At 47.2% G+C, this 24,539-nt stretch overlaps 1 protein-coding gene across 3 annotated transcripts in view; it reads left to right on the plus strand.

Annotated features, from left to right (window-relative positions):
• The first annotated feature begins 15,680 nt into the window (after positions 1–15,680).
• DICER1 (dicer 1, ribonuclease III) overlaps positions 15,681–24,539 on the plus strand; it is a 63,967-nt gene continuing 55,108 nt past the window's right edge. For all 3 annotated transcript variants that reach the window (XM_054567070.1, XM_054567069.1, XM_054567072.1), the window contains exon 1: positions 15,681–16,006. Coding sequence is in view for 1 of the 3 variants with exons in the window: in XM_054567072.1 (XP_054423047.1) it covers positions 15,971–16,006 (36 nt within the window). In the remaining 2 variants the exon portion in view is untranslated. The remainder of the gene's footprint in view (positions 16,007–24,539) is intronic.

The following is a 24,539-nucleotide window of genomic DNA, read 5'->3' on the forward strand; positions in this document are numbered from 1 at the left end:
AGAAATTAAGCTTTTAGCTGGCTCCCCACGGGCCTGGCTGAAACTCCCACTATAGAGCAGGGGGCCTTTAACCTTCTTCCGCCATGGACCCCTTTTTCTGAATTCTCAAATGCATTCTCAACAATATTTACATTTAAAAATAATTGTAAAATCATTGCCACTGTGCTTCTTATTGTCATATTAATAATGAACGTGGCAGCAAGCACGGTAACTAAACTTCAAAGTCGTGATGATCATAAACCAAGCTTCAAGCTATCTGCCACAGTAACGTGACATGAAAATATCTGTGCTTCCTTCTGGTGGCAAAGTCACAGGCTCTATTCACCCTTCCATGGTTGTCCCCTACATTCATAAGGGAAGAAAATGCTGAACGTCAGTTAGAGCTTAGGCAAAAAAAAGATGTGATTTTTTTTCTCATCCAGGTGCATGAACACCATGAATTCTATTAGGTTTCTCGGGGTCTGTGTACTTATTTTAAGGACCCTCATAGAATGAGATGAATGGGGACAGGGCCGCACTAACACTGCGTGGCCACACTCCCCATTTTGGTGTATGCCCAGGCCCTGCAGTCGACACAAACCAGAGGTCACGGAGAACCATGGAGAAGTCTGAAAGGGGAAGCTTTACTATGAAGCATGATTAATGGTACCAGGGACTGATGTCCCCAGGGATTGACTGGTAAGAGGTAAAGAGAACTCTAAAGAATATAGAAATTGTAGATATAAAGAGGACTGAGAGCTGAGGTCCAGAAGTGATCTGAGGGCAGGGCATGGCTTCCTGGACGGCAGAGTAGCGCTGTGGTGCACACTAGGGAATTTGCCAGAAACCCATCCTCTGGTGCGGGGAAGGCCATTCACAGAGCGGCATCTCACTGCGGGCGTTACAAAACCCCCAGAGGAAGGCGCCGGCTGCGGGGTGCCAGGCACTCCTGGCTACTGAATTGCACAAGCCAGGCTCTGGGGAAGCCACCTACCCTGTGTTACCCCCAAAGATGCCTCTTTGGCCTAATAATTGTTTTGAATTCTAGGTGCTTAAGAAACAGCAAGCACAATAAAAACATTCTGATCATTTTTATTTCTTTTTCAAAATTATTTTTTAATTTAAATTTTTTCCATCACTATTTATCCCCCCCCATACCCTCTGCTGCCTCCTCCCACCCCCGTCCTACCTGTATCCACCGCGCTGTTGTTCGCGTCCAAGAGTTCTTTCTCCTTTTTTTCCTGTTGTGCTCAATGCCTCCCCTCCAGCCCCCTCCACCCCCAGCTCTGCTCTCTGTCTATAACTCCGCCTTCATTGTGCTCGTCAGCTCCGTTTGCTCGTTCTGTAAGAGGTCCCCTCTCTGTACCAGGAGGGAAGAAGATCTCGTCAGCCCCGAGAGTGTGCCAAAGGAATCGGCCAGCAAACCTCATCCCATGAGTTTCCTTCCATATGTGCACACCTCCCGCCTCCAAGTGTGCCTGCCTTGGAAGCCTAAAAGTGCTTCCCTTTGTCCAGTCATTTCCCTACACATTCATTGTTCTTTGTTGAAGACGCTGCGTGGCTGGAATTCTAAGCCACCATTTGGCGTTGCTTGGGGTTTAGGTCTCTTCCATGTGACGGGTGCTGTGTGTGTTAATGAAATATTTGTTTTCTTCTGGTTAATCTGTCTTTTATTATAGGAGCCTTGGCCGAAAACTCAGAAGGTAAAAAGAAAATTATTTTCCTCCCCTACAAGTGCAAGACTGGTACCGGGGGAAGCCACCGCACCGTGGAGTGGGGCGCGGGACGGGGTGGGGGCCTGCCTGTGTGGCTGTAACTGGCCATGTTCGAAGCCTGATGGCTGGTCAAATAGCCCTTGTTTGACTGCCAATCGGCAACTTTCCTCCATGCCCCAGCCTTGTGTGCCCAAACTATTGTTCTGGGCTTCTACCCAAGTTCTCAGTCGTCCCTTAGCTCCCTAGGCAAAGATTCAAGAACAGCCCTGAATCCTGCTGATTAGGCTGAAACTTGGATACTTTGCTCAACCTTTTCTAGCTCATTTCTGGGAACCCAAAGCTACTATCCAAATAGTTTCATTTATTAACTGAAATCTAGATTGGATTTCAACTGGAAAGTTTTGTGAAGTCATGATGCTCTCTGAGAATGTCATCTGCTACTGGGTCCTACCCAACAGACTGAGTGTCGTTGGACCAAGACCTCACCTGTCCATCTCTTTTGCTCTCTGTCTATAGACAGAACCTTGTTGACTCCAGCTTAAGGGTGCCCTGACCCCCTCCTGTTCCTCCTCTCTTCCCTTTCCCTCAGTCCGCTGCTGAGATCCATGATGACCTGCAGTGAAGGCCATCGGTCAACCAACAGCAAAGGCGAGGAGACTTAAGACTAGTCTTAGAGGGGGGAAGGCAGAGACAAATGTATTTAAAAAGTAAATAAATTAATTAAAAAAAAATTAAAAAAAAAAAGAAAAAAAAAAAAGACTAGTCTTAGGGGCTTGCAGAAGTGGTTTCTATGGACGTGGTGTTTATTATGAGGTGGCATGGAGTCTAGAAAGCCCTCCCTCTAAAGTGTTTCCCTTTCCTTCTTAGACCCCTTGCTTCCCCATTCCTCCATCCCAGACACCTTGTCCCCATCCTCTCTCCACGCTGGAAATAATACCATCTGTGATGTCTCCTTTTGGAGATAAATTGTTGTGATTGCAGAAATCTCTTTCAGAATACTCCTACATACCCCTGAGAGGGATAACAAGTTCTTATCATCTGTTAACACCTTGCAGAGTCTTACTTACTTTTTGTTTTCAATAAGCTGTCTGCAAATGGAGCCCTGAGGAGAGAAGTCTCAGAACACGGTTGACTACAAGCCAGCTTGCCAGGGACAGTCTCAGCTTATGTGTGCTGTCTTGGTGTTCTCGTCAACAGTGGCCCAGGTCACCGTGGCCCAGGTTTGGCCATGAGGGAATGCGTGGTTAAGCCATAGGGAGCCCTCCGAAGACCTGGGCTTTGTCCTCTCCCCCTCCCTCCTTCCTTTCTCTCTTTCTTTTTTATTCTTGCCATGTGTCCTTTGGAGTAAGACTCGGACACCACTATTTGTGCCCTTGAAGAGCTCTGCTCAGTGGGGGCGTGGCTGGGAGGGAAGGTGGGAAAGCAAAGAGAAGAGCAAATGTAAGTGATCAGTGTTACAACTGGGTGAAGTTGCTATGGAAACAGCAAAAGGGGGAACATTAACTCTTTTTGGGAACAGGAGCCAGAGAAAGGCTGCATGATGAAGTGCTGCCCAAGGGGAGGCGTGAAGGGCAAGGAGCTCCGCAGACAGACAAGGGAAGAAAGCTTTCCAGCAAACACTGCTGGGATGGCCGCCTTAACAAGCCAACACTTGCTAAGGGACCAGACCATCCTGTCTCTGGAAAGGAGGGTGGTTTCATAGCAGCACGTGGAGGTCTGTGTTGCCAGAACAGGGAGTTGGGGTTCGGGGAAGCAGGACTTGAGGCCACAAACTGACGTAGAAACTGGGTTATGGGGGACCTTGAATGCCACAGTAAAAAGTTGGCTTGGGGGGCAATTGAAACTTTGGAGCCGTGGAATGATCCGATCAGATCTCTGTGCCAGAAAAATTGGCCTAGAAGCAGCGTGGTGCATGTCATGAAGGGGGAGGAGTCTTGAGGTTGAAGAGATTTCAGGGACTTCGCACCCAGTGGTCTCTCTTTTTCCTCTGAATTATTAGGTGAGAGGGAAGATCCTAATTGGACGATGAGCAAGCAAAAAGGGTGTTTCCCACCAGCGTTCACATTAGGATGACATTCCAAGGGTCAGTTACGTGCCCCCTGGTCCCCTGCTGATGGCAGAAGCGTTGGATGGTGTTATGGGTGGGATTGTGTCCTCACAAAATTCACATTTTGAAGCTTTAACCCCAGTGCATCAGAAGGCGACTGTGTTTGGAGATAGAGTCTTTAAAGACATGGTTAATGTAAAACGTGGGTGAGTCCTACACCAAGATGATTGGTGATATCATAAGAAAAGGAGAATTTGGACACAAGAAGAGTCAAGAGGGGAGTGGATGCACGAAGGAGAGACCTTGTGAAAACATAGGAGGAAGGTGACCACCTGTGAGCCGAGGAGAGAAGCACCAAAAGAAACCAAACCTCCAGACACCTTGGCTTTGGACTTCAGAATCACGATAAAAAAATCTCGGTTGCTTAAACCACCCAGTCTGTAGCGTTTTGTTATGGCAGCCCCAGCAACCTAATATATGCTGCATGTCAAGGGCATTCCGGGTACTAGTTGTGCGTAAGTGGCGGCGTCGTCTGTCTGGGCTGCTCTAACAAAGTACCGCAGGCTGGTGACGATAGCAGGAGGTTACTCCTCTCATACTTCTGGAGGTTGGAAGCCCAAACCCAGGCTGTCAGCACGGTCGGGTCTGGTGACGGCCCTCTTCTAGGAGGCAGGCTGCATCCCCACAAGGCAGAGCGGGGAGCAAACTCCCGGGCACCCCCTTCCTACGGGTGCTAATCCTGTTCATGAGGCCCCCAGCCTCACGGCCTAACCACCTCCCCAGAGCCCCACCTCCGGGTACCAGCGCCTTGGGACTTCAGCACACAGGCTTTGGGGAGGGGCGTAAACGCTCAGACCACAGCGGGGAGTCCCCTGGCAGTTGCCTGATCTCATTTGCTTGGCTCCTCTCACATGGGGAAGATGTCAGAGACCTGGTTGGAAGGAAACCTGGAGCATGAGAACTAAGGGGGAAACCATAGGGCTTTCCATTCTCCAGGCCGGTGAATGTAGTGAAGAGAGGGAATGGATGATGAGGCTGCTTAAAATTAATTTTAAAGTCTGTAGGAGTTCTGTTTAATGCTTTAAAAAAGTCTGGGCAAGCTGGATCTTGTAATTCCAAGCTTCTTTAGAAATTCGTTTAGCAGAAGTACTAATGCTGCCTCATTGTTGTTTACTGAGTAAAAAGTCAATATGAAATAAGATTACAGTATTTTTTTCAAATAAAAATAAAAGCTGATACTAAGAAATGGGAAAATCCCTAAGTGCCCATCAGTAGATGAGGTACATTTACCCAGTGGAGTGCTACGCAGCAGTGAAAAAGAAGGAACTCTTAACCTTTGTGACAGCATAGATAGATCTGGAGAATGTGATGCTAAGCGAAATAAGCCAGTGGGCAAAAGAAAAATACCGCATGATCTCACTTGTATGTGAAATCTAGTGAACAAAATAAACAAACAAAATAGAAACCTGGATACATGGAACAGACTGGCAGCTGTTGGAAGGCGAGAGGCAAGGGCACTGGATGAAAGATGGTGAAGGGATTAATTAGGCGAAGAACATCTATGCGTGACCCATGGCCACGGACAACAATATGGGGATCGACTGAGGGAGTCGAGGGGCTGGGGTGGGGGGCTGAGTAAAGGGGGAAGAAGCAGGGACAACTGTAATAGGATAAACAATAGAAAAAGGTACAGGAAAGTGGTTTTATTTCAATTCAGGGGGAAAAAATCAGTCACACGGTGTAACGCTGATAGGGTTACCCCATGACTGTAATCTTTCTGTTGTTTTAGTTTGCCCTGTAGAAGTGAAAAAAACACTGCAACTCGGCAGAAGGGCTACCCAGGGCCCCGGGAAGAGCAGAAAGTGGTTTGAGGTCTAACTGCCCCTGGTAACATGCCGCGTAGTCTGAAGGTCAGGGTTCTTAGTTCTAGGGGAAACAAGCCTCGGGTACAGACGTCAGGGAAAAGGACACGATGGAAGTAAAAGTCGCCCCCACAGACGAGATGCCAAGGACTATGAGTTAATTATACTCCTCAAGTCTAAAGAGGCCTGACCTCTTGCATGACAGTTAACCTTATTTATTTACTAATTTAGTTTTTAATTATATCTTATTGATTATGCTATTAGAGTTGTCCCAACTTTCCCCTTTTGCCCCCCTCCTCCCAGCACCCCCACTCCCTCAGGCAGTCCCCCCCCCCACTGTTCGTGTCCACGGGTCATGCGTATAAGTTCTTTGGCTGCTCCGTTTCCTATCTGTACTTTACATCCCCCTGGCTGTTCTGTAACTACCTACTTGTACGTCTTGATCCCCTCACCTCCTCACCCGTTCTCCCCCTCCTCCTGCCATCTGGCAACCATCGAAACGCTCTCTACATCCATGATTCTGTCTCAGTTCTTCCTGTTGGCTTAGTTTGTTTTTTAGATTCAATTGTTGATAGTTATGTATTTATTGCCATTTTATTGTTCATAGAAGTTTTGATCTTCTTCTTTTTCTTAAATAGATCTCTTTAACATTTCATATAATAATGGTTTGGTGATGATGAACTCCTTTGCTTTTTTCTTGTCTAGGAAGCTCTTTATTTGTCCTTAGATTCTAAATGATAGCTTTGCTGCGTAAAGCAATCTTGGCTATAGGTCCCTGCTTTTTATGACTTTGAATACTTCTTGCCAGTCCTTCCTAGCCTGCAAAGTTCCTTTTGAGAAATGAGCTGACAGTCTTATGGGAACTCCCCTGTAGGAAACTGCTTTTTCTCTTGCTACTTTTAAGATTCTCTCTTTATCTTTAACCTTTGGCATTTTAATTATGACGTGTCTTGGGGTGGGCCTCTTTGCATCCATCTTGTTTGGGACTCTCTGTGCTTCCTGGACTTGCATGTCTATTCCCTTCACCAAATTAGGAAAGTTTCCTTTCATTACTTTTTCAAAGAGATTCCCAATTTCTTGCTTTTTCTCTTCTCCTTCTGGCACCACTATGAGGCAAATGTTGGACCACTTACAATTGTCCCAGAGGCTGCTTGCACTATCCTCATCCTTTCTGGGTTCTTTTTTCTTCTTGTTCTGACTGGTGGTTTTTTGCTTCCTTATGTTCCAGGTCATTAATTTGATTCTTGGCTTCATCCACTCTACTGTTGTTTCCGTATACATTGTCCTTTATTTCAATTATTGTATTCTTCATTTCTGACCATATATTTTTTATGCTGTTTAGGTACTCACTGAGTTCCTTGAGCACCCTTATAACCAGTGTTTTGAACTCTGCATTTGACAGATTGCTTATCTCCATTTTGTTTAGTTCTTTTTCTGGAGTTTTAATCTGTTCTTTCGTTTGGGCCATGTTTCTTTGCCTCCTCATTTTGGCAGCCTCCCTGTGTTTATTTCTATGTATTAGGTAGAGCTGCTTTGACTCCATCTTGGTAGCGTGGCCTAATGTAGTAGGTGTCCTGTAGGATCCAGTGGCACAGCCTCCCCTGTCACCCAAGCAGGGTACTTGAGGTGCACCCTCCATTTGGGCTGAGTACACCCTCCTCTTGTAGTTGAGCCTTGATTGCTGTTGGCTGGTTAATGGGAGGTATTTATCCAGTCAGCTGCAAGAACTGGCTATGACTACTGACTACCAACCTCTGCCGTCCATGGAGGATCAACTGTGCAGGGGCAGGGTGGTGGTGCTCTAACATGGTCTGGATGTGTCCACTGGTGCACAGGCTCTGAGATTTCCCTGGTGGTGCCGGCTAAGGTCAGCCTCCACCTATGTTCTGCCAGGGCCAACCTGCACGAGCTATAAAGCAATCTGAGATGGCTGCTACTTGTGCTGGGCTTGGTGGTTCCCAGGTGAAGCCAAGCTATGCATCTAGGCTGGCTGCTGCTAGTGCCGGGTGTGGGGCCACTTAGCGAGAGATGTGGGGACTAGGAGTTCACTGAGGCCAACTGTTGCTTGTTTGAGAGGATTTAGGACATTGTGAAGCATGAGCCAAGACCAACCATTCACATGGAAAAGCAGCTTGGGTGGGCTGGTAAGTTGGGCAGGGCAGTATTAGCCAGGTTGATGGTGTTTCAGATAAGGCACCCACCTGCTGGCTCTGCGTCTCTGTAGGGTGAGGGTGCAGAAAAAGGACAATGGCCTCTGCCCTTCTTTCCGTCTGGGAGAAAGCTGTCCCGCAGCTCTTGCCTTGATGCCAGACACTTCAGTTCTTCCCTGTATTGTATGCCACTGGTGCCTTTCAAGCTGCTACCTTGGTGCTGGAGATCAAAGGGAGTGAGCCTGAGTAAATTTGTGTGTGAGTTCTTTAAGAGAAACTGCTTGGGACTCTGGAAGTTTCTTCTCCCAACTCAATCCCTGCTGGTTTTTTTCAGCCAGAAGTTGTGGGGAATTATCTTCCCGGCACCGGAACACTGGGTTGGGGGGGCCTGGTGTGGGGCTCGGACCCCTCACTCCCAAGACAGCCCTCCTGAATTTTTATCCGCCACATGTGGCTGTGGGACCAACCCATTCCGCATCTCCACCCCTACTACAGGTCTGGATGGATGTGGCTTCTTTAATTCTGTCCTTGTCAGACTTCCATTCAACTTGCTTCCTGACAGTTCTGAGTGAGGGTTGTTCTGTAGTTTAGTTGTAATTTTGATGTGGTTGTGCGAGGAGGCGAGCCGTGTCTACCTGTGCTGCCATTCTGACTGGAAGTCTGACAGTTAACTTTGAATACTTGTGTAAGGTAGTGTGTGCTAGATTCTCTTTTGTGAAGTTCTCAATTTTTTTTAAAGAATTTTATGGGGAGATGCTTTGGATCTATGTAAATATCTCATTCCTTGTCCAAATTTTACCAGCTGGACTTAGCGAACATTGACATTTCTTGTCTGATGATGGCCAAATGGTGATTTTTCTAATTCCATCATTCCTTCCAAATTTATTGGCTGCCTTCCCCTCTAAGTAAGAGCTGTCTCTTCTCCATATTTATTAATTCATTTAAAAATGTCAGTGTGAACTCAAGGATTATACTTTATTACATGAGTTGTAGTCTCTTATAATAATTTGTTTTGATGCTAAAATTGCCCCAGATTTGGCCAGTAGAAGCCCCTTCAAGATGACTGCTTTGTCTTTTTGGCATTTTGAAATGTCTCCATAATTCCTTGAACATTTTCATACTTCCTGGCACAGTAAGATGTTCCAGGCTTCTGTGGTACTTAAAATACACTTATATTTATTTTTATAGCTATATATAGAACACCTTGAATTCACATCAATACCTCTAATTCCAATCCAATCACACAAGCCTTCTTGCCTTTTTCATTACTGTACCTGTCACCCCTTCTCCAACAGTGAGAAATCTGGCTCCTATTACCCTCAATATAGTTTTGGGGGTTTTTTTGGTGTCATCTTCTCTATACACCCAGCCACCTGACTTTTGCTGCCCAACCCTCCTGGTTTGGGCTCTGACCCTGACCCTGGCCTGATTTCCTCTCTGAATATGGGGGTGGCTATATTCTCCTATGTAGATAGAAAAGCAGAGAGAACAAACTAGTGGAGAGAGATACCCCGATGGAGCAGATATACACAAAATCAAAGGACCCAGAGTATCTTTTGGGTTCCTGGAAGCTTTCAAGCACCTGGTTCTAGCCCTTGGCTAAGATGTGGCTGTGTTCCTGTTCCTGGCTTTGGTGAGAAACTCCTACATCCTGGTGATAAATTCTCCCAATTTGGTTAAGTTACTTCAGGTTGGTTTCTGTTACTTGTAAACAGAGTAATAACAAAGGGTATGCTTATATCCTGGTTTGTTCTATAAAAAAATAAAAATAAAAAACGTAACAAATTGTGGAATATAATCAGGGCAAAGGGAAAATAAAAATTAGCCCACAGAAAATGCATACCACATGGCACTGTACTGTAGCTTAATAGGAGCTGAAATATTAGCGCTAAGATTTTTATTGATCTCAACCAAGTATGAAACATGATCCCTTACAAGATTTTGTCTCCGGATTTAAAACAAACCAGCAATTGGAGGATGGACAAAATGCCTTTGGGACAAAATAGAGTCTAGAAGTGAACCCTTCGACAAATGATCAATAAGTGGCAAAATGTGTAGGCATCTGGAAAAAATATTATTTTGGATCCATACCTCACCCCATATACTGAATCAGCTCCAAATGGATGAGTGTTTAATTGGAAAGACTGGAACTCTAAATGTCCTTCAGTAGAGTATTGGTAAAATACATTGTGGCATATCCTGGCAATAAAGTTATGGGAATTAAAAAAAGTAGTGAGGAGCTCTGTGTACATTGCATTAGACATCTTCTTGATATATAAAGTAATAAAAAGCAAGACGCAGTAATCCTGTATGGCATGCTACCAATTTTGTAAGTCAGGGATCGTCTTGGCTTCAACAGGCATAAAAATATTTTCTAGAAGAATGAGCAAAACCTAGTGGTTACTTGTTTGGGCGTGGCAACACGTGCGAGGAGATTCTTTTTACAGTAAACCCTTTATGCTTTCTGATGGACGAACGATATGTACTTTTTGAAAAATATTTTCAAATTGATGAAATCAGACAAGCCCACTCGTTTTGACAGACTGCAAGGACAGCGGGAGGGGCGGAGAGTTTTCCCTGCCCACAGAGTCCCGTGGCTGGCGGGCCCCAGTGGCTACCGCCGCCCTGAGACGCCGTCCCTCTCGTGAAGTTCTCTCCCCGAAGCCTTCCCGCATGTTGCTGGGGAGTCCTATTGCCCACAGCGCTTGCCACAGAAGGAACATTACTCTCAGGGAAGTCTGCCGAGAGCATCTGCCTGCTTCCTCATTTTGCCCGTGAACATTCCATGTTTAGGTGAATCTACAGTAACTATAAGACGAAACTTGAGCACAGCAGGTGGCTGGAGCACACCGGCTTCAAAGCCAGAACACCTGGGTTCACATCGCAGTGGTTGACTTACTAGCTGTTTACTTGCTGGAAGTGATTCATTTTGTTCACCGTAAAAGACAGGGGGTGGGGGAAAATCACAGCACCTGCCTCACAGGGTCCACAGAAGGACCACAGGCTTACGCCAGCCTGCCCAACAGCAATATAATGCAAGCTGTGGGGAGCATGAACACTCTTCCAGCACTGACATTTTAAAAAGACACAAGTGAAACTAACATTGATTCCCATATATGAAAAGATACTACCACATGTAATATCTTCAACATGTAATCAATATACAATTATTAACAAGATGTTTTACATTTTTTTGGTAAAGAACACACACATCCAAGTTGCGACCAGCATGTCTCGATTGAGACTCGCTGTATTTTAAGTGCTCAGTAGGCCTCTGCATTGAGCCGTGATGACCTAGACAGGGTCTAGCACAGAGTAGGTGCTAACTCTTGCGAGCAGAGGTGCAATTGCTGTTACCATACCTCGCCTGGAGGAAACCTATGCGGGGAGTCCTCTGGGTGAAATGCCTACATTTTGGGATAAATAAATAGGATTTACCTTAAGCCAGCTCACTTGGCCTCCATTATTTTAACTCACAGCTGCAAGGTGTGGTACTGATCGCAGCCTCTGCAAATGAACAATCTACACAACGGGGGGTTGCTGTCCCCATCTCAGTATGTGGCTGTGCCAGCTCCTGGACTGGGGGCAGGAGGTGGGGTCTGTTGTCCCCTGCGCCACTACCGCAGGGCGAGGCAGGAGAGTGGGTAGGTCTTTGAAAATGGGAGGCAAGTGGCATAAGGGTGCTGCGCCCTCTGGAGAACAGTTATAGCCGTGAGACAGAGCCCTGTTTAGGGGGCTGTCCTGCAAGCGTTCGAGGCCAGGCAGGTTCACACGGGATTTGGGCAGATGGAAGGATACACGCAGAGCCATGCGGACGTCTGACACGCCTTTATTCTGGGGTGGGCGATCCACAGTGTGCCACAAGCCGTGAGTCATGCCACGGGAAGTCCTGACTGCCTCCTCTACTAAGTGCACACAGAGCCAGCAGGGTGCCAATGCTGACCTTCTGGTTATATAACAGCTTCATTCTACGCATGCGGGCCCCTGCTCAAGGCTATATGAACACCGCTAAGTTATGTTTGCCCGGACATCCGGGTGAGGGAGCCTGACTGACTCCATTGTCCCTACTTCCCACCCCTTCAGGGTTCCTCGCCATACAATCTACGTGAGGGTGTCTTCCGCGAGGGTCCCTTGGGGAGGAGGGCAGAGCCCTGCACCCAAATGCTGCAATAACAATACAAGCTGCAACAGCACGCAACCAAAACACAATCACTGCCGCCCAAGACAGCAAGGACCCACCACCATTCGGCGGTTAAGGAGGCCTGCTATTCCTGCAGGGGGTAACCTGTCAGGCGTTCGCCAGCATGGGTCTCAGAAGCCAATGCCATAGAGCTTGGCTTACATTGCGACGGACATTTGGAATGTACCTGCAGCATTCGGCCCCAACTACGGCACATGCCCCCCGTGATGCAGTGAGCATGGCGAAGGCCATGCGATTTTGCAGGGCAACTGATACACTTCCTCATGTAAGAGGCTTAAGGAATCATGTGTTGCATTCCATGCACGAACAGTGTGCAAAGATAAAGCAGTTATCTTAGCCTCAGTGACTATAGAAGGGGCCTGAGGAGAAAAAATGGCTAATGGATGGTACTACCAGGGGTACGCTTTACCCAGTGTTGCATCTTACACGCTTCCCAATTGACTGGCCAGTTTCTAAGAGTTTTCTGAACTCGGGCGGGCAGGTAAGGCCACCCCCAGGTACAATGGCCAGTCCAATTTCTGGGCAAGTATGGCCACCCATGTGAACCACACACCCAGAGGGCCTCAGGGGGAACTGCGGCCCACGTGTTATTCCGCACCTCCCAGTAATGCTTAGGAATAGGCTTCTGACACACAGCTCTTGGAGTCCCGTCCACTTGGCTTTGTCCTTTAGGGCTCTCAATACAAAGGGGGCTGGTCCCGCCAACTCCACGGAGTTGAGCCGCCCGGAGTCATCCCATATGGAGTAGCTGATGACAGGCTGCGGCTAGTCATACTGCTGCTCTGCCCCGGCATGGATGTCGGTCCAGGTCGCATTCCACAAGGGATGTGCACTGTTCTCCTGGTGGTGTAACCAAGTCCAGTTGGAAGTGGAAGCTGGAGAGATGCGCCACACCTGCAGCATTGCCCCTTCTAATTCTGTGAGAGAATCGCTGGTTAGCAAAACATCATCAATGCAGCGGAACAGGCGCACTGCTGCACGCCGTGGCCACCGAGCCAGGTCCTCCACCACAAGCTCGTGACAGATGGTCGGGCTGTGCACATACCCTGGAGGGAGCTCTGTGAAGGTCCACTGTCGGCCTTCCTATGTGAAAGCAAACTGATCTTGACTCTCTGGAGCAATATCAATGGAGAAAAAGGCATTTGCTAGATCAGCTACAACATGGTAAGTTCCCAGCTCATTAGTTAATCGGTCCATGCAGTCTATCACAGGGGTGGCCGCTGCAGGTGTTGGGGGAATGGCCTTACTGAGCTTCCTGCGGATCTACTGTCATTCTCCACGTGCCGTGCGGCGCCGCACTGGCCATATGGGGGAGATGAGGGGACTATGGGCGGCCCTAATTATCCCCACCTTTCCCAACTCTCCTATAGTTTCTTGACCTCCTCATGGGCCCCAGTGGCAGCGGGTACTGCTTCACCATTGTCACCCGTCATGGGGGTGGCATCTGAACGGGGTGGGGGGATGCTCAGCGTGTCCCCACAGAACGGCTTTTACCACTCGCAGCCTCAGGCGGAACTCCCCTGCAGTGGGGTTTGCAGCCACAACCCTGGGAGCACATTAATGCCCAGGATGTACTCAGGAATGGGGGACACATACACAGTATATTCATGGTGGGGGGCATCGCCCGATACCCAGGGAGCACTGCACAGCTTCCACCTTCACACTGCGTCCCCCATAACCATCGACAGAGGCCTCAGGTCCCGGAAACTTGTCTGGGTTTCCATACAGGAGTGTACATTCTGCTCCTGTGTCTACTAAAGCCAGGACCCGCTGGACATTTGTAGGGGACCAGTGGATAGTCAATTCCACATGCGGCCTCCAGTTCGTGCCAGCCCTTTAGACGTGCTCCTTGGCCCTCCCCCTATTCCAAATTACAAAGGATATCTCCTCTCTCCTCAGGAGGCTGGCACAGCTAGGTGGTCTTCCAGCCAGACAGGATGGGCCTCACAGGTTGCGTCCTGGGGTTCTCCCTTCACTTCCTTCTTCTGGGGCCGCAGGAAGCGTTGGTCACCTCGCAGCTGTTTCCACAGTTCTAATAAGGAGGCGTTTGGCCTCCCATTGATCTTACTTCGATCTATTCCAGCCCCCAAAAGATCCACCCACGTTTGGGTCCTGCTCAACCACGCGTGGGGTCGCTTTTTGCCTGCGAAACAGAGGGGGCTTCAGATACCCCCCAAATTCCTTTCTGCTGCCATCACCTCTCCCAGACTTGCCACCATCGTGGTGACGTCATTAATACAGCGCCCAACATATGGGGCCAAAACAGCCTTAAGGGATCCAAGGGAGGCGGAGGGGGCGTGCTGAAGCACCAGATTCCTGTTCCTGCCCTAGAGCAGCCAAGATCGGGGCCCTGAGTATTGAGATTAAATATGGCCTGGCGCATGCCCAACTCCGACAGAATCTGCACTAAATCCGCGTAGGACTGCCATTTACTCAGTGTCTGGCATGTCTCCTGCATTCGCCTAGATGTCGCCAAGAGCGGCCATGACCCATTCTAACAGAGAGCGAGAGCCCGGTCCCCTTTCGTGTGGCCTGCTATTTTGCAGCCACTTGCGCAGGGAGGGATGAGTCGTGTGGGAAGCCAACTCCTCCGTCTCTTTATCAGTGCACGGGATACTATCCACCCCTAAATCGCAAAGGCGGAGGAGCCACGCCGCCAGGGGCTCCCCCGGCAGCAGCCGAAACTGTTGGGCCAGATCTATTTCAGCCTGCGTTTAGTTGTGTGCTCAACCGCCTGGGCTGCGCCAGCTGGACTCCCGTCCCGGTGGCCGGAGGCTGCTGTGATTCCACTTCTGTCTCCGTCACAGCTGGCAAACCTGTAGGAAACACCCAGCCCAAGCCCCGCGGTCACTCGGGCACTCGGCTTCTCCAGGATCTCCCCTCCCACCCACAGGGCCTTCTCTACCATGTTGGATGCACCACTAACATTGGGCCAGTCCTGGGTGGGGAGCCCAGGCCACTAGGAGCCCTGCCACCGAATACTCCATACCGGTGGCAGGCCACCCTTCTATCCCCGCTCCGGGGTTCGCGGTGGCTCCATACCGGACTGCGACGCATTCTGCCAGCTGCGCCAACTGTCCTGCAAGCGTTCGAGGCCAGGCAGGTTCACACGTGATTCGGGCAGACGGAAGAACACAGGCAGAGCTCTGGGGGTGTCGGACTCCCCTTTATTCCGGGGTGGGGCCACCTACGGAGCCACAAGTCGCACCGAGGGAAGTCCCGACTCCCTCCTATACTGAGTGCACACAAAGCCGGCAGGGTGCCAATACTGACCTTCTGGTTATATAACAGGGCTTCATTCTACGCATGCGGGCCCCTACTCAAGGTTATATGAACACCGCTAAGTTATGTTTGTCCGGACATCCGGGTGAGGGAGCCTGACTGACTCCATTGTCCCTACAGGGGCGGTGGGTGCCAGAAAGGGCAACAATGGAGGCAGGAGTATTCCGAGCGCCGGCAGATTCTGCCACGCTGAGTGAACGTCCGCAACCTGGGCGGGCGGGCCCACGGAGGCCGCAAAGGCGCGAGGCCGCATCGGGGGAACGCCAGGGGCCGGACAGGCGCTGGGCCGCAAACACTGCCACAGCCTCTGCAGCCGCGTCCGCTGTCTCCCGGCCCCTGAGTGGCTGACGGGCCGGCATTAACCTTTCACCGCCGCGCTCTGTCCAATCACAGGCTCGCTCTCATGCCGGCTCTGAGCGAGCGGTGCGTGGAGGCGGGGGGTGCACGGGGCGGCGCGGGCGCCAGTGGGATTCTCCAAGCGGCGGTGCGCCGTTGCCGCGGGCTGTGCGCGGGCTTCGGGCAAGCCGGGCGCTGCGCAGTCTCCGCAGGCGCCGGCGGGAGGGGTGAAGGCGGAGGCGCGGCGCGGCGCGGCGCAGGCTGCTCCAGGCCCAGGTGAATGGAGTAACCTGACAGCGGGGACGAGGCGACGGCGAGCGGGAGGAAATGGCGGCGGCGGCGGCGCCGGGCGGCACCGGGAGGCCTGGGCTGTGACGCACGCGCCGGAGCGGGGTCCGATGGTTCCTGAAGGCCCGCGGCGCCCCGTGCTGCAGGTGAGGCGGGCTCCTGCGGAGCCGCTTTGTGTCCGGGGCGGGGAGCGGCCCCGCCCGGCCCCGCGCCCGCCTCCGCGCCCGGCCCGCGTGGGCGCCCCGGCCCTGGGCCCGCGCTCCGGCCTGGCCTGCGGGGCGGAGACGGCGCGGGCAGATGGCGCGGCCTCGCCTGGTCCTGGGCGGCGCGGCCTGCGGGGCCGGAGCCCACCCGCCGGGCTCTGCGCCTGCCGCAACCCTGGCGCGCGTCCTGAGTCGCCGCTTTGGAGTCACTTAGTGCGGTCGCAGCGGCCCTGGATGGGGACGCGGGCACCTCCGCACACTGAGCGGAAAGCGTCCTCAGCCGTCTTCCCGGCCGGCTGGAGAGCAGGGGTTTGACAGGTCCGGTTACGCGCACGGAGCGGTGCGGACACGGCAGCGGCGTCTCGGGAGCATCCTAAGGACTTGCGGTGGCGGCGGCCACTGCTCTGGGCGTCACTGGACACCCTCGAAAGGGCCGGGAGGGAAGGAAGCCTTGGGGCCCGCCCGGGAAGGATTGAGAGGATTGTTCGTGTTTATTGGCAGGTGACCAGGTCTGGGTCCCAGGGGGCGGGTGACCGAGGCCATCTTTCCGCCCCTCCCCTCCGTTGTTTTTGTGCCAGAACTTCTGGACTTGCAGAGGAGCCGTTCTTCAGGATTTGTAAGCTCGGGGAAATCAGTGTATATTTTAAGTTGGCACTCAGATTTATGTAGATTACCTAGAAAAGCTGAGCTGCCCCGATGGCTTCGCCTGCAACACAGAGCTAACAAACCACGTAATGTATCCTCAGTAGCCTGAATATTTGCAAAAACGGAGATGAGTGGGGAGTCCTTGCTCTATAGCGTTTAGTCTCTGTGTGTGTGTGTGAGTGAGCGTGAGCAGAAAGTCGTGCTGAAAAGGCCCGCGTTACTGACCCACGCAAGTCCGAGTGCTCTTCCAGCGAGGGAGCGCGGTTTCACAACGTTCATCTAATTAATCACTTTGAAGTCCGTGCCTTGTGCGGTACTTCCTTAAATTTTCTGAATCTCTACTGTTCTGATTTTCAGTTGTCTTTGTGTTGCTAGTTCTTCAATTGCAGCGCCCTCAGTGAATGGAAAAGGGCAGAAGTTCGGTAACTTGGAAATTGTATATATATTTTTAAATGTGCTTTTATGAAAGGACAAATGGTAGTGGAAATATACAATAAAGATCAAATCAAAAAAAGGTTAACTAAATTGAACAATGTATTGATATAAACATTAACATTTCTAAATAAAAATACCCGTCTTAACCAAGAGCTCCAGTAATTTATTAGAGGGTGGAGGATGGTACAGGATCCTGGGTGAGGAGCCTCGTGATAGTAACTTTAGCATTACCAACATCTGCAGGAAGCAGGTTCTGGAATAATCAGTTTATTTCGCCAAGTGTTGTCTTTAAAACTAGATAGCTATGTGTGGCACATGTACATTATATGTAATGTATGCCGTGTATATACACCCATGGAGTTATTTCAGAACTTCATTTTAGGCCATATTTTATAAAACTTACCCTGCCTATGGATTAGAAATACTAAAGATTGCTTTTAATAGGGTCACTCTAAAGCATTTAAATGGTAATGTTGGTTTAGGGGTTTATTCACAGCATCAAGATGCTGTTTTAAAAAGAGATGTATTAGTCAAATTTAATATGGGGAGGAAAGACTTAACTTTCCTGCAATTCTTTTAGGAAGGACTTGCTTCACTCCTGATGCTGCCATGACCTCCTTAAAGGGGGAGGATTGTCCAGTGCGGCGGCTCGGTGTGTGAATTGTGCCAGGAGGCGGCTTTGCCATTGCTGGACCTTGTGATCTTGGTTATAGGAGACATTTTGTTTTGATGTGGCTCATGATCTTATTTGGTAGCGGTTTTGCGGTGTTACATGTTGGGCATTATGTTCAGTGTAGCTCTGCCTTCCAGGAAGAAGGACTTGTATGGCATCGAGATACTTATTTCCCTGCTGCTGTCTGCCATGTGAGATGCTCGTTTCCTTTGAGAAAGTAGATACTGAATAGACATTCTCTCACTTGGGGCCTTCACATCCTGTGGGCGTTACTTGTGGGAAGGCGAGGGGAATGTTTACTAGTAGGAAATGCCTCCTTGTCTTGTGCCAAGGTGTTTCAGGGGCATTCTCCTTGAATCCTCACCGTGACGCAGGGAAACTAAGCCTGCGGTTATTGCCCGGAGGAAGGAGTCTGCGGCTGGCAGTGCTAGGGCTGGCCTGGTTGGGTTTCAGAGCCCGCGCGCGTGCGTTCATTTCATTGCGTTATATTGCGGTTCTCCGTGGATTTTAGAGGAAAAACCTGTACAACACATAGGTCAGTCTTTAGTTAATACTTGTTGAATGAAGGAAACACTGTCTAACTCTAAATGTTCAGGTGATCCCTAATAATTTGAATATTTCAGATGATAACATATACATAAAAAATGTATCACATTACCCGTTTTTAAGTGTGCAGTTTTGTGGCATTGCATTCATACTGTTTTGCTACCATCTCCAGAATTTTTTCATCTTCCTCAACTACGACTCTGTCCCCATTGGACACTAACTCCCATCCCTACCGCCCCCCAGGCAGCCGCCACCATGCTTCCTCTACAGACACGGCTGCTCTGGGAAGCTCACATGAGTGGAGTCATACAGTATTTGTTCTTTTGCACTGGCTTATTTGGCTTAGCATGGCATCTTCAGGGTTCACTTTTGTTGTAGCATGTGTCAGGATTTCTTCCTTTCTAAGGCTGAATAACGGTTCATGGTGCAGGTATACAGCACCTTTTATTTATCCGCTCGTCCAGAGGTGGACACCTGGGTTGCATCTGCCTTTGGCTTTGTGAGTAATGGTGCTGCGAACATAGGTGTACAAGTACCTGTTTGAGTCCCTGCTTTCATTTCTTACGGGTGTGTGCCCCAAAGTGGTCAAATTGTTTCTTGATCGTCAAAACACTGGACTCAGAATTTATCTTAATATGAATTTTCTCAGGGTTGTTCCAGACGGTTAAGACAGTTCCTCTTTGTCATAAAAGACTTTAATCTCCTTGAGGCCCAGGATTGACTCATTTATATGATTTCAGTTCCTATCAGTGCCTGGCAAATGGATACTCAAAATAGCTGAGCTTACTCAGTTGATCCATCATGGAGCTAGGTTATGCTCTTGGATGCTGGAGGCACTACTGGTGAGGTCTGTGTTTAACCTGTGCAAATAGGAAGTTGGAGCCAAGTGATTAATCTTGTTTACCTTGTGCTTTGCTTTTTTGGACATTCAAGGTTTAGTTCGGTCTAAAAGCCCAGTGGATGTACTGTATGTTTTATTATTGTCTACCTTGAGAAAGGATTTGAGGTGACCTTAACACTGATAGGTGTTCGAAAGGACTGAACCTGGTAAAGGTTGCGGGGTGCCCTGTGGAGGGGGTTGGAGGGAGTTAGAAGGGGGTCTTAGGGCATGGACAGCCCGGCATCTGCATGGAACTGAAGGTTTGCTTTTTTAAAAATTTAAATAGTAGTCAAGGCAAAAGAGGAAGCAGTAGTAATTATAGTTGGCATTGATTAATGAAAGGAAGTATACCAATTAACCAGGAGAAGCAGACTTTTCTCTTGTATGAAGAATAAGCAATTGTTTAAATTCTTTAAAAAAATGATGATAACATATGGACAGAATGTTTTACAAATGATAAGCATTTTCACATGCCATTTTAGAGAAACTAGATAGAAGACTCAGGCATAATAAAGTTTTAGTGATACAAGTGTACGTCATTCTGGTGATTTGATTTATTAGATTTAGTTAATGTCTCTTTCAGATGATTTCCCTGAAATACCAGTTATTTTATTCAGGCTTTTGACAGATGCTGAATGACAGGCAGTCTATTCACAAATGAACTCATTTCTGGACGGTACAGGCAGTCAGGGTTTCCCAGAGTCTCTCTGCCAGTCTCCAGGAATGTGTGCTGGCCTCAAAAGCAGGGCTGCGTGTGTGGCAGTGTGTACTCAATGAAGGAATCCAGAGCAGGCGTTACAGTTGATCCTTGAACAGCGCGGGGCCTTGGGGGCGACAACCCTCCCCACCTGCCCGCCCCCCGCACCCCACCCAATCGAAAACCTGCCTGTAACTTGTTTCCTAAAAACGCATGCATCCCTCGTTGTCAGCTGGTTCCAGGACCAGTTCTCCGCCCCATTCCTGTCCCCCTGCAAATGCGAAAATCCTTGGGTGCTCAAGTCCCGATATATAATGGCCTTCGGCAGCTGTGGACTGAAAACAGCACAGGTATTTACTGAGTAAAAATCCATGTGTAAATGGGTTCTTGACCCTCATTGCCGTGTTCAAAGGTCAGCTGTGTTTTTGAGGTCTACCTGATGAAATGGAAATTTTCAGTAACATAAGAAGGCCTTTATGAAATAAATTCTGAGTACAAAACGACTGTCCTCTTTATATCTAAAATTGTCAGTGAATTGTTGGTTCATCTTTAATATGCAAAGTTGCTATACATTTTAAATAGATGATTAAGAAGTTGCCACAAGAAAGCATTGTCTGAGGATAACACTTACTAGAAATATGACATGAAATACTTAAATTTTGTCCTTAGTGTTTTGATTTTTGATACTTGTAGTGACATTAAATGTCTGTTAAGTTTTATAGAAGAATAAGGGTGGAATAGAACAGTGCCTGGCATATAGAAGGTGCTCCATTTGTTCAATGAATAAATTAGTTTGTATTGCCTTTTGAAGTACTTAGAGGCTAACACAGGTTTATGGAGAATAACATTGCTTGTGTATTAAGCTTTTAAAAAGATTATTACTGTTCTGATTATGGACAGTTCTGCTGCCTGGTTCGTCTCAGTTAGTGAGGTGCATATAATTAGCTGCATAGAAACACTGTGGACCAAGGGAAGTGGTAAGAACTTCATAGAGGAAAATCACTATAAAAATGGGGAGTTTTACCGGTATTGTAGGCTTTCTCATTGTTGAAATGGGCTAAGCCTGATAGTTGCAGTGGCTCTTTTTTTGGTCACAGCTCAATATATGCAATAAAGTCAGGATTTTAAAAACACATTTGGAAATTCTTTTGGGGATTAAAAAATGCCAACAAGTCATAATCAGAGAAGGGCCTCATTTTGAAAACTGATCTTGAAATGATAGTGAAAGTTTCGTTGATTAAGGAGTTAGATCAGTAGCCCCATTTGGAGGGAAAAGCAGCAGACTTGCCTGGTGTTTTGAGATGCCAGGATTTCTGTCTCCCTTCTCTATTGGTAACAGCCTAGGAAGGCAAGACCCACCGGACGAGCGCGAGGATTCGAAGGGCTTCCCTGCTTGCGTGTCCTGCTGCGCAGCCATCGCTCGTGTGTGGCCCTGATCGGTGGCCTCTTAAGCCTTTCCCACTTTGCAACATTAAATATTAATATTTTATTACAGCATCCAAGGGATGTTTAAGATCCAGTCTTTGGTGTCAGAGAGACCAGGGTTCACATTCAGATGCCTCCAGAGCTGAGGAGCGTGGGCACACGGCGGCCTCTCTGAGTCTGGGCTTCCTCATTGGCAGACTGGTCACAACGGTAGTATCTACTTCTGGAGGTTTTAAGAAAATGAGTTCCTTAAACTCTTAGCTGATTCTAGCACATAACTACCATTTGATAAAATTTAGTTGATATTTTTTATTTAAACATGTATGTTAGAGAAAATCATGCTCTATTCTGCATGTGATTATATATATTTTTCCCTCTAAAATGGTTAATATTGAGATGTATGTCTGTATAATGGAAGGTGAAGGAAGAGGGCGTGAGAGCCATATTTTACAGACAAGTTTTCTGTATTGAGACCTGATATGTTGGGTGAAGTGGTTCCACTATTTTAGTGATCACATGTGTAGTAGTGCCTTAAATATTGCTCACTTTCCCGCAGTAACCATTCTTCGATTGTGCATGAATAAATAAATCATCCTTGAATCTGTATTTTGAATCAGCATAAACTTTTGTTATATGTCACATGTACTTGATGTGGCCAGTGGTTTTTACTTGTTGGAGCCTTCTGCTTTGTACACACTCATACTCTTACATAGAATTATAGGAGATACAGGGACTCCCCCGAACACACTCTGTAGGCGCTGCATTTAGATTATATCTGCACATGCAATGACAAGTAATGGTTAACTCAGGAACAACACCACAGTTCTGGATAACTGAGGCATGAGTTCCACATGGTTGGAACTGAATGAACAGTAAAAAATAATAAGCAGTAAAGAAACCTGTGTTCTAGTTTGGTTTTCCTTCTAAATAACTAGCTGAATCTTAAGGGAAGTCCATCTTGGCCTTTCTAGACTTACCTTTTAATTTTCTCATTATAATATGAGAACATGTACAAGTCTCCAGCATGTGTTACAGTCAGTAATCTTCGAGGCAGCCATGTAGTTCAGGTACCTGTCTATTTCAAACCGAGATTCCAGACTAACTCTTAGATGTGAAAAAGAGAGACTGCACTGGCCAAGCACCAAGGTTTGTGGAGAGGGACCACAAGAAAGGGCATGATGGGATTGTGAGGTGTTCTGAGCAAAAAACGGAAGATGAAAGCCCTGGGAGATAGTCTTAAAAAGTAGATAAAGTCAGATTTTTCCTCGAGTGGACAGCAGGCCCTTACACAGACAATTGAGTCTTTTCGTCTTCTATCACCTTTGCTGCTAGTACAGCGCAGCTGAGTGCATGCTTGTGAGTGGGCGAGATTCTGGAGCTGTCTCATGCTTTCTATCTGATCAGCGCGGAGAAGCCCAAGTAACCTCCTGAGGGGCCTCTGGTACGATTAAGGAGAAGAAAAGTGTCTAATAGTTACCCTGGTATTTTAATTTTAAAAGTGTTTATTTTATATAAAACACTGTAGGGAGATTACATAGCCTTTTTCACAGTTTTGTATAGCTAAACATTAAAAAGAAAAAAAAACCCAATTTCTAAATCTTTATACATACCTGTTACATATAATAAACAAGTGATTTATTAATCTTATACCAAACATTTTGGGTGTTTTAAGGAAAATGCAGAATTTTGATGATAAAAAAATAAGAGAACCACCTAAATTAGGTATTTAAATATAGTATGCAGATGGAACTGGAATTAAGGCAAGCTGCAACTCCTACATGCTACTGTATTAGTATCCTAAAAGAAGTAATTTTTTATTGCTTAGGAAATATATGGACTTTGGTTTTCAACACTTTCTCCAACAGTAAGGTGTTGCCAAATAGTAGTATTCTTTTTTGGATACATTTGAAAACAGTTTCCATTGACATACAGGGTAGGACAGACATAAGTTTACAGTTGTGAATATGTGAAACAGAACTTATTCTTTTACATATTACTTATTAATTATTGTATTATTTTCCATGCAAACAACTGTAAATCTACTTTAGCACCACCAGTATGAACAGTATTCCAAAGGAGAATGTTGTCTTTACACTCAATCTTTGTAAGCGTGCAGCTTTTGTTTCTGAACATTCCGGAAGGTTTTTTTTCTGTTTTAAACACATGAGTTGGGTTCATACTTTGGCCAAGAGAATGAAGATAATTTTTTAAAGCCCCTTTAACATAGACACATAGATACATATATACGACACTACACATAAACACACACACACACACACACACACACACGTGAGATCTCTGTCTTGCCTAAGCAGCAAACACTCTGGCAAGATGCTTACGGTGTTGTTTGATTTGAGTGAAGAAAAAATTACACAGTATATTGCAATTTCTATAAAATTAATTTATCTAGTTTGATTTGCTGTGTCTGAACCCCCTTTATGAAAATCTCTGATGATAGAACTTATCATTCATTAGAGGAAGAAGTCACTATGTAGTGTTTGTGCCAAACAGTGAGTCATGTTCAGTCTGCAACTGAATGGAATAAAAATACTAGAAAAATTGTGAGACATGTAGTCAGTTATTATGTATTTATGGAGCACCTGTTTCTAAACTAGCAAGGCTGAGGGAGATGTGAGCAGGACTGATTTCAGTTGCTAAGGCTTTACAGTTAAAGCAGTGTTTGTTTAGATATGTTTATGTAGATTCAGTTAAAAATAAAATATTCAGTGATTTTGCCTCTTATCTGAAATTGGATCCACTCTTTTTCAGCCCCTTGAGATCAAAAGGAACTTAGCCAGATGCAGCTTATGTTGACTGGCATATCAGTGTAGATAGATCACCTTGTCTGATCGTGGTGTATTGCAGGTTGTAGAAATAAGGGAGTCAGACAAAATTTTAAGTAGAATTCCACTTCTCCCATTTATTAGTCAAATGGCTTTTGATAAGTTATTTCAGATCCCTATAAAGTGGAGATGATGCTTAGTGTTGTTTTGAGGACAGGATTAAACCAGATAATGGAACTTAAGAGCTCAATAAAGGTTGCTGCCTTCTCCTCTTATTCTGAGAGCTTTTGCTATTTTATACCTATTGTAGTAAATGAAGAATTTTTACATATTATGTTAAGGATTGTTTTCTTTTAAAAAAAATGATTTTATTTATTTATTTTTAGAGAAAG

The sequence above is a fragment of the Pteronotus mesoamericanus genome, unplaced genomic scaffold, assembly GCF_021234165.1.
Source record: "Pteronotus mesoamericanus isolate MK-2021 breed Mesoamerican mustached bat unplaced genomic scaffold, CSHL_Meso_final contig_182, whole genome shotgun sequence".
Classification (NCBI taxonomy): Eukaryota; Metazoa; Chordata; class Mammalia; order Chiroptera; family Mormoopidae; genus Pteronotus; species Pteronotus mesoamericanus.